Source organism: Solanum tuberosum, unplaced genomic scaffold, assembly GCF_000226075.1.
Source record: "Solanum tuberosum cultivar DM 1-3 516 R44 unplaced genomic scaffold, SolTub_3.0 scf00371, whole genome shotgun sequence".
NCBI classification, from domain to species: Eukaryota; Viridiplantae; Streptophyta; class Magnoliopsida; order Solanales; family Solanaceae; genus Solanum; species Solanum tuberosum.
Window position 1 is genome coordinate 565566 of NW_006239294.1, and position 10654 is coordinate 576219.

A 10654-nucleotide genomic window follows, 5' to 3' on the forward strand; every position below is an offset into this window, starting at 1 on the left:
TAGGATCCAAATTAAACATGGCTATTATAATGAAATGATACTATAGAGCATGGCAAACTATAGAAGCCAAATGTAGATCAGAGGATTGACCAAGCAAGCAGTATATTTACTTGGTTATAGTTAACTTTTTTTGAAAAAAAAAATGCAGGGAATTCAAGAACACTCAAAAGAAAATGTAAAAAAAAGGGGGCTCAACTCAACAGCAAGTCTTGATGATCCATTTGTAGGACTGGCAGCCCACTTGCAAACTATTACTAAGAGACTTTCTGCTGTTGGATTATTCTACTCTAGGGGGATGGATAGAGAAGGAAAATCAAAAGGTCAAGAGAACACTGATATTTATACAAGAGTGGATTCTGGCAATTCTTCCTATTTTTACTCTTCGGCTGCGCCTTCGCTGACCTTGATCTCCAAGAGGCGTTCAACTGGCTGTCGACAGATAGGACAGCGATTCGTCTGGAACCTCAAAACCTTTGCGCATCCGCTACACATACACTGCGTGAAGAAAGATACTCAATTATGTGATGTCATTATACTAGAGTTTTGTTAACTAAGAGAAATGCAGGATCTAATCCCTCCATGAAAAATAAGAAATTCAGCATATTTTGATCAATTCAAGGTGAAAAATGGGGTGGTTGCTTCCTCAGAGTCGGAGGGAAGTTGAGCAAAAATATCTCAATTCAAGATAGCACGTGGTAACTCCTTTAGGATCTACTCCAACATTTGAAAATTGGTTAATCAGTAAAGAAAGTACTTGAAGCTCCGCCCAATAGAGAGAGACAAGCCCTAACCTAGAAACAGGTATCTTATATATGGCTTGTTCGATCAATAAATGCCTGCGGTGAAATGCAGGATAAAATGAAGCTTAAAATGATGCCTGCTTAACAATATCAGCTCAATCGACATCTTAAATCACTCAGCCAGTGGCAAGAGAAAGTGTGAGGTGTGCTACGGAGAGGTCACGAAGCAACCAAGAGGGAAAGTGTGGTCGGTAGGAAGGAAATTGTTTGTATATCATCTAGACAAATAATATGGGAGATAGGGGTGGGCGTAAGGGTGTTGAGGTGGAAAGGATGGGGGCTACAAGGATGGGGGTGAAGATGATGTGTGTTAGAGGGTGGTGAGGACACCATCAATGTGGAACACCAGCTGTGGAACTTTCACTAAGGAAGCCATTTTCTTCAGTTTTAAGAAACTTGTTTTCCTAGAGAAAATATTTTTCAAAAGTTTAACCAATCGAGAATGAAAAATTGGAAAACAATTTTCCCTCCATACTGAACACACCCTAGGAAGACTTAAAAGTGTCAGGAGAAATTGTTTTCAGATTCTATTAGCAAAACTGTTAACTGCAGGCTGCATAAACTATATACTATATATAATCATGACATTGCAGGTGTTTGGGAACATATTGAGACCAAAACTCAACATAAATTAGTAACAAAGGGCAGAATCATACCATGTGCCGACATGGAAGTACAGTAGTATCCCGAGGTTCAGAGAGGCATATCACACATTCTTTTCCAGGATCATTTCCATCGAAGTCGCTTTCAACTGAATTACCAATCCCAAAAATCTCTTGCAATTCATACCTCATGCCATTGACCCAGAGGATCTGCTTCACCACCCTAACATGGTACTCACCTCTGTCCTTTCCGAAAACTGCTTGAGTTATCTGTGAATTAGTGGATCCTGATGCCGCACTTCCGTCCTCTGATTCACTTGGGTTATCTAATGTTGCCTCCGCCTTGACCGCAAGTGGATACACATCTGCTTCACTATCTTTGGACAATTCTGCCTCTTCAAACATTGAAAAATCAATGCCAGTTCCAGATGGTTGCCTAAATTTCTGAGCTAAACCTTTTTGAAACTCAAAAGTTACTGGTGGAAGCAAGCTTTCCTTCATGGGAGTCAAACAGCAATCTTCACCTTCTTTTGCAAAGAAAATGACAGTCATGCTGCAAGAGAAAAAAGATCAAAAAACACTTTGGATTAGCTCCCTGTTGAAAGCACCTAAATTTCACTTGAAGAGTCAACAATATATTGCCAAGCAATAACAAGCAACTACAATTTTCATAAACAAACAAGCACAAAGCAACTACTTGATAATTCTTATGTGAGTGACCTAGAAGCTGCAAGCATATCAGAGCTCGTTCTTAGTAATTACTACTCCCTCCGATTCAATTTGTTTGTCTTACTTTCCTTTATAGTCCATTTCAAAAAAAAATACCTCGTTCCTTTTTTTGCAACTCTATAATTTCAACTTTCCACACGGCGTGTTTAAGACCACAAGATTCAAAAGTCTTCTTACTTTCTTACCTTTGTACCAAGTCAAAACCAGACAAACAAATTGAAACAGAGGGAGTATCTCACATCACAGTTAACAAAACTCATTCCTTTAATAAGTCCAACAGTCATCAACATTGTACATGCTACTCTTAAGAGTCAGCAACAAATGACTGAAGACTGAGAAGTGAACACAGATTCCATACGACCAACAAAGAAGAAGCAACCACCGTGATTATATTTTTTCCCTGGAAATCACTACCACCTCCATTGATCCCTGGTTATTCTACCATCTGCAAGCACATCAGATCTCAACCTTCGGGAATTACTGCCTCAGTTTTCAGTATAAAACACCATTGTGGAACTTCTAGACATGCAAGATAATATATGATGTATTCATTCTAAGAAGTAATTGATCTAGTATTACTATCATTTTAGAAAACTAAAAATCTAGTTGATTATCAAATTACTTGCATATCCAAGTCTCAGGTGATACTATATTTTTTCTTCTAAATGTGTGTCTCAACATGAGATTCAATGGATCATTTTCTTCTTTACAACAAGGGGATAGCTGTAAGGAGAGCACTGCACACATTAACTGCCTCTTTGAGGTTTGACGCTGCTACACAATGATGCAGGATATGCTGACAAAACAATTCTTACCATCTCCCATCCGTTTTCATAAAAAAAGAAAGCAATAATTTGTATTAAGACCAAAGTTATTGGTTGCTATTTAGTACATACCAAGAGATTTCAACATCAGCACTTAAACAAGAGACCACTTCCAATTTTTGTAGACGAGTAATTATTAATTAGACCCAAAGGCTTATTCAAATGACCCAAAGTAGTGCTAAACAGTGGCGGAACTAGGATTGCTGGATTTTTGCTAAGAAGATTCAAAATATATATAAAAAAAGATGAAGAAGCCAAGGAGATTCAACGTATACAAATAAAAGATTGACCTATCTACGTTTTGGAATTTTACGAAGGGGTGTCAATTGACTTCCCTTGAACAAAGATGACTCTGCCACTGGTGCTAAGACACGCTCTACAGGATCCTCAAAGTTAGCAGCAGAAACCTCTCATTTGTTTTTTCTAAAATAGACACCTTTATCTACTCATCCAAGCTTGTTAAAGAGATTGCAGGACTGGTAACAACAAAATGAAATTACATTACTGTCCAAGATAAAATAAAATTTGCTGATCAAGTTTCCAATTTCTCTCTCAACAAGTATCCATCTGCAGTTATGATTCGGGAGGTTGTCAAAAGATTGTCTCACAGAAAGCAGGAGTACAAATTAATCCCTAGCAAACCCAATATCAATAATCCTACTAGTGTCTATATGTGTTTCCAAAATTAATGAATGACTAAAAAGTTTAAAACTTTCTTGAACAAATAAATCTAGTACACCTCTCCCTCCGACACGTTTTTAAACAGACACTCACCCCAATTGGAACATTCCAAGATGTTGGACACCACTCTATTGAAAGTTTTATCATACAATACTATACATACTTCAAGAACTTAAATACACTTACCTATTCAAATATAAACTATAATATCATGTTTGATATATCAGATTGACTTCCAAATCCATTATTTAGCTATTTTCCACAATACTAACATAGTACTAAAGTCAAGTTATAGTCTTTTACATAGACCTTGCAAGAAACAATCAAATTAAAAAACTTAATGGAAAGGTACCAAATTGAAACTCCCAAATATTGAATTTATTTCTTATATATCAAACTAATAACTTCCAAACCATTATAACAACATACCCAATGCAATCCAATAAGTGGGGTTTGAGGAGGGTGGGGTGTACGTAGATCTTACCTCTACCTTGGGAGCAGATTTTTCGATAAGGGGGTTCAAAATCTGAAGAAATAGACACACAAAGTAGCCGAAGGGGGTTCGACATCTACTATATATACCTAAAAAATTATTAACCATGTAAATATAACATAATTTTCGGCGGAAGGAGGTTCGGATGAACCCCTAATGATAAGGTGGCTCCGCCACTGCTTGGGAGAGGTAGAGAGGTTGTTTCCGATAATTTCTAAAACCATTATTTAACTTCTTTTTTTCCACAATACTAACATAGTACCAAAGTCAAGTTGAAGTTTTTAACTCTGACCCTGCAAGAAACCATCAAACTAAAGAACTCAAGGGAAAGGTACCAACTAAACCATTATTTAACTTATATTCCACAATACTAACATAATACCAGAGTCAAGTTGAAGTTTTTAACTCTGACCCTGTAAGAAACAATCAAATTAAAGTATTCAGATGGAAAAGTACCAAGTTGAAACTCGTTTATTTCAACTTTATGAACCAAGTACTAATAAACAACAACCAGCATACTCACTGTAATCTCAACAAGCCGAGTCTGCGGTACACAGACCATACCCATACCTTGGGAGATAAAGAGGTTGTTCCAATAGACGCTCGACTCATGAACAAGTACTAATACTACTACATATATTTGAATACACTTCAACTGAAACAGTCAAGACTCAAGCAGATACCATATACTAACATCAAATTTGCATAAACTTCACCAAAAAACAAACAGGTAAAATGAAAAAAGGACAACTTTTTTTACCTCCCAGAAACTGTGGCATCAAAAGTGAAGGCCACAAGATACTTGCCAGGATTAGCTTCATCAGGCTCAATCCTTAGAGTCTCCTTCTTCAAGTTAACATCATTCCTTATTGTTACAGCTTTTTGATGCTCCACATATGGAGCTGGTGGAGGCATCATAGGTCCACAAGGGTACCGCCCGTTAACCCAATTAGCATGACCCGGGTCTATCCTATGGTGGTGATCATACGAAGCTGGTAACGGCACCGGCATCGCCGCCGGCGGAGGCGGATAGTAACCCGGGTATTGATAATACGGCGGAGCATTAGGGTTTGGGTATTGAGTAGTAGGATAAGGCGTCGCCGCCGCAAACACATACCTGTTCGCGTTTATCTCCGGCTGCGGCGGTTGTGGTTGTGGAGGCGGCGGTGGGTGGCTCCTCCGGCTACTACTCCGTCGCCGGCCGTTCACACCACTACTTCCCATATTACCCATTTTTAACAAAAAAAAATCAAACTTTTCACCCCAAAACCAAAAAACCCAAATCAAGAATCGAAAATTCCCAAACTTTGAATCAAACCATTAATGAAAATAAACAAAATTTAAACACCCTTTTGCCCCTTTTCTTAAATTATAACCTGAAATGGTAGAAAAGTGAAGAAAAAACGAAATGGGGTTTTGAATAAACAGCACAGAAGAAGAGAAACAATGAGATTAAACAAGATATATATGTAAAAATTGAAGAGATGATTATGGAGGAAGTGGAAAAAGGAATCTTGATGATGATGATGATAATGGGGTTGGAGAGTAGGGTAGGGGTGGGGTAGGGGGGTGGGGGATAATGGGTAATGGGTAAGAAGAGGATATTATGCGATTGCGTAAAGTTCCACCATCAACAGCATCAATTGAAAATTTTAAGGGGAAATTGGAACAGCTCTCTTTTTTTCTGCATACATATCTTCTCTCTTTTTTCTTTTTTTATTTGTGTTTGATATTTTTATTGATATTCGACTAAATTCGTATCTGTATCGAAAAGTTTGCATTAAAAGATAAATGTTAACTAAGAAAAAGCCATATTCAAATCTAAGATCTAAATTAAAATTAGATTTGCTTCGAAAAGTATAACAATAGAGGATAAATTGTTCTCTAACAAAGACAAATTATATTAGAAGAAACTCAAATTTGAGACCTTTAACTAAAAACGAAGAGTAGTCTCACCTATCTTCTCTTTTATCCTTTCTTTATTTTTTGAATTTGGAAAAGCAATGATTTGATTAAGTAATGTTGTAATTATTTAAGTTGCTTGTGCCTAATATACGCACTTATCTTCTCCCATTTCACAATTATTTTTATAAATACACTATTCACTTAAATTTTTGTGTATTTCGATTAATTTTATATAATAGATAAGTTATTTTTTTTTTATTAGTATAGATATCAAATGGTGTTTTAGCAAACGGGGGAGGCAAGGTGAGGCATTTTATGTTTTATGGGATGAGGCATAAGTCATGTGGATAAAATATGTAAAAGCAATAACAAACAAACAATAAAAGTTATATCATGAATATAATGTTATGAAATTTCTATTTTATCAATTTTAGGCATAATTATTTAAGAACATTATTTACGGTAGTGTGTCATTTTTTATAAGAATTGCTTTCTTTATTTATATAATTTAGTAAAAATCGCAACAATATGAAAACATAATGGTATAAAGTATAAATAGTGTTACATAATTAAAAAAAAATGATATATAGCAAAAATACTTTTAAAATAGAAAAAATCAAATATAACATCTGAACCATACATTTTTATGTTCCGAACCAATGCTTTGTCATTCGGGGCTTATGTTTTTAAGCTCGATGCTTATGCCTAAATTCTAGAAAGTATGCTCTATGGATCTAAGTCTTTCATTTGTGCTATTCTATGTGGATCTAAGTCTTTCATTTGTGCTATTCTATGTGGATCTAAGTCTTTTCTAAGTCTTTCATTTGTGCTATTAAGTCTTTCATTTGTGCTATTCTATGTGGATCTAAGTCTTTCATTTGTGCTATGTTCTATGGATCTAAGGCTTTCATTTGCGCTCCGAAGTATTTTTAGCATGCCTCGCTCCGAGACTCATCCCAAAAGCACTTTTAAAAATATTGATATCGAATAACTCTATCCAATGAAATTTGAACAAAAATATATAAATCATTTATATTTTTGCTTTTGTTGACCATTGAATTTGAGAGCTCGTAATTCTCAACCAACTATTAATCATATAGTTCCTCCTCTCCACAAATTTTAAGGGCATATATGTGACTATTTTCACTTATTAATCCATTAATTAGGTCAATTAGAGATTACAGTTAAATCAAGATATATTTGGATAAATTACTGAACGATAAGAGTATATATGAACTAAAGTATTGACAAACACATATCTACTCAATTTCAAATTAATGACATATTTGAACTTTTTTATTTATTTTTATTTTTTGCAGCTGTTTAGCATACTCAATTTTTTTTAAATAGAAAAGATGCCACAATATAATCATAAATATATTAGCTAACCTTATGGAAAATTATGATATACTCTACTTTGGATGATGTTTAGTGGATAGAGTTAACCAACAAAAGGGGAAAGCAATGAATTTTTTCTCATTTTTTTTATTTCAATATTTTTGGGAATAAAATACTTGGCTTACATGTTGAGTTTGTGCTCTAAAAGTAGCACTTGTGCTTAATATATATAAAGTTTTTTATAATGGGCAAAGATCTATATTCACCACCATCATTCACCATAATAGCACCAACAATTATAAAAAGTGGTGAATAATATTTTCTTATTTGGTCTTTAGGCAATTTCATAACTTGCATCCAAAAAAAATATTTGATTCTCAAAATTAACCCATGTATTAATAAAGGAATAAGTTGATCTTGACCGAAATTAAATTAGGATGGTCTATAACCAACATAAGGTTTAACTTTTTACACCTTTTTAGTCATTTTAAATTGATTTCATGCCTGCTAAATATAAGATTCAAACTTACATGTCTGAAGTTTAACTCGTTAAATTTTAACTTCAGATAATTTAGATGCAAACAACTTCAATTATTTTTATTTGAAAATCAAGCTATATATGACTGATCTTCATTCATTTACGTATTATATAATAATTAAATATCAACTACTTTTCATGAAGTTCAGGACATATATAACTGAACTTCAACAAATTTTACTTGAAGTTCATTTAATTAAACTTCAGACAATATTTCATTATGAAATTTATGTCATATATGACTGAATTCACTCGATGTTAAATTTCAAAGTGACATATGATACTTTCTCTCATTCGATCAGACAGTACTTACGGGCAACACAATAACTGAAAAGAAATACACCTTGACACCTTAAAAAAAAATTAAAAAAATCCCCCCACCCACCCAAAAATTAAATTAAATTATTGACTATAAATAAATTACCCCATTAAATTACTTACTTTTTTCTTATAGGAATGAATTATTGACTATAAATAAATGAGAAAATGATCAAATGAGCCCCCAACCTATTACCGGATTTTCAACTATACACTTATACTTCACGGGGATCCTATTACCCCCTAAACTATTTAAAAATGAAATTATTACCTCCTTAAAAAGTCACAACCACATTTAAGTTGATCAGTGAAATCCACGCATTTGACACATGTAACTTTTTATTATTTTTTATTTTGTTACCTTTTTTATTGACATTTCTTTCCTTTCTCTTTCTTTTTTTTTTTTTAAATTCCTGAGCACGTCAATGCCATTTTTTCTTTTTTTCTTCCCTTTTTAAATTCTTTTTTTATTAAATCTAAAATTATTATTAAATTTATGGTCATGGAATAGGTGCATAAATGATAAGATTTAATGTCAATTTAATTGACCTAAAAAATAAATTGTCCGTCAGAATCTTTTCCGATGAGGAATTTTTGAGATTTTTTTTTTTAGAGATTTCCATCATTATTAAGTTGTTTGAATGGATTTTGTTAACTGAAAAAGTTTGTTACAATAGCTTCAAAATGGTATTTCAATGGAGTTTTAATGACTATTAGTTGATTTTGAAAATGAGTGTAAAGTAATTTACTTAATAGTTTTTGATTATGGAGAGTGGGAAAGAGATTTCTATCTATGATTTGTGGTGGTGATTTTCAGATCGTGATGGTGAAATTTGATGGCTGACATGAATATTCTACTAAGTTGCTAAGAAGAAGAAAAGAAATTAGAGATGAGCTAGTTGTCTTGGATGAAATTTATCCAAGCTTTTTGTGTTATTTCCATGGCAGATCTATGATGATGGGAGTTATATAGCTGACAATTTCATAGGAGTTTCAAGTTTGGTGTGATTGAGGTTGGCTTCAACTATGTACCTCGATTTTCCGGCATCAATGCTGCGGCGTTGGACCGTCGCTTGGAGCTCCGAGGAAGAAAGGAGCTTAGTTTACAAATTGTTCTGTAGCTTCTTTTTTTGTTTTGATTTTGTTTGTTTAAATTTTTCAATTACTTTGGGTGTTTTAATTTGACTTCCTTTTTAAAATTAAAAAAAAATGAAAAGAATATTAAAAATAAAGTTTTAATATTTATTTTTGGTCTTCACTCTCTCAAAGAGAGTGAAATACACTCACTTTGCCACGTAAGCATTTAGAGAGATAATAATTTCAATTTTAAATAGTTCAGAGGGATAATAGGACCCCCGTAAAGTATAAGTGTGTAGTTGGGAATCCGGTAATAGGTTGGGGGCTCATTTAGCCATTTTTTCTAAATAAATTACCCCATAAAATTACTTACTTTTTTCTTGTCGGAATCAGGATTTTCATCAAACAATAGCAATCACAAAATTAATATATGTATAACAATAATACCAAAGGAATATATATACCCCCTTGCACTTCAAAAGTTGGTAAGAGAAATTGATATATAGCTTGCCCCATTAATTCTAAATTAATAATATATAGACATAGTTCAAAGTTAATAATTTTAGATACTGTGGGATGATGGGGACCTTTATATACTCATTTTAGATATGTTCAAATATTATTAAATTGCTAATAAATCCCATAATTTTTATTTCCATATCAAAAAAGTATTCCTTTCTTCGTACTTGTAATTTTTGGAGTTATTCTCTAAGAGAGCCTTGAAACAACGAAAAAAAAATTGTTAATACTTATTATAATAGATTATCTACAAAAGTAAGATTCCTCAAACACTATTAATTATTTAACTTAAAATATTTTGTACATCAAATTATCTTTTTATTCTTTAATGAGGAAATTTTCATTTTCAGTACTCAATCAATATATAAACAAACAAAATACTTCTAAGAGTAATTATTTCCTTCGTTCCATATTAGTTGATCACTTTCCATTTCACACGGTACTTAAGAAATCATTAATAAGAAGATAAGTTTACTAATTTACCCCTTAAAAACTTCTTGAAAATTTTACAAACAAATATGAACACTTTCAAAAAGAATTAATTGCAAGGGTAATATAGAAAAAATTTAATTAATACTTTCTTGATTTAGTAAGGTGATCAACCAATATGAGATAACTATTTCTAGTATAATGATCAATTAATATGAGACAAAGAGAGTATTTCAATATGTTGAACAATAGAGCACAACAAATCATTGTTCCATGTGCGTATGATTTTACTCACCTATCATGAGTTTGATTTGCACTCTAAAGTTATCTTTTTGAGGAAGACCGGAGAAAACCTTTATGACATTCTCGTGGATAAAATAATAATTTCATTTATATATATA

General features: G+C 33.1%; 1 protein-coding gene across 1 annotated transcript; it reads right to left on the reverse strand.

Annotated features, from left to right (window-relative positions):
• Positions 1 to 5776, reverse strand: LOC102594177 (probable E3 ubiquitin-protein ligase LOG2). Its single transcript, XM_006361753.2, has 3 exons — positions 4890 to 5776; positions 1457 to 1955; positions 1 to 495 (listed from the first exon to the last, which is right to left on the reverse strand). Exons 1-3 carry the CDS (start codon positions 5360 to 5362, stop codon positions 376 to 378), a joined length of 1092 nt encoding a protein of 363 aa, XP_006361815.1. The 5' UTR covers positions 5363 to 5776; the 3' UTR covers positions 1 to 375.
• Positions 5777 to 10654: the final 4878 nt, after the last annotated feature.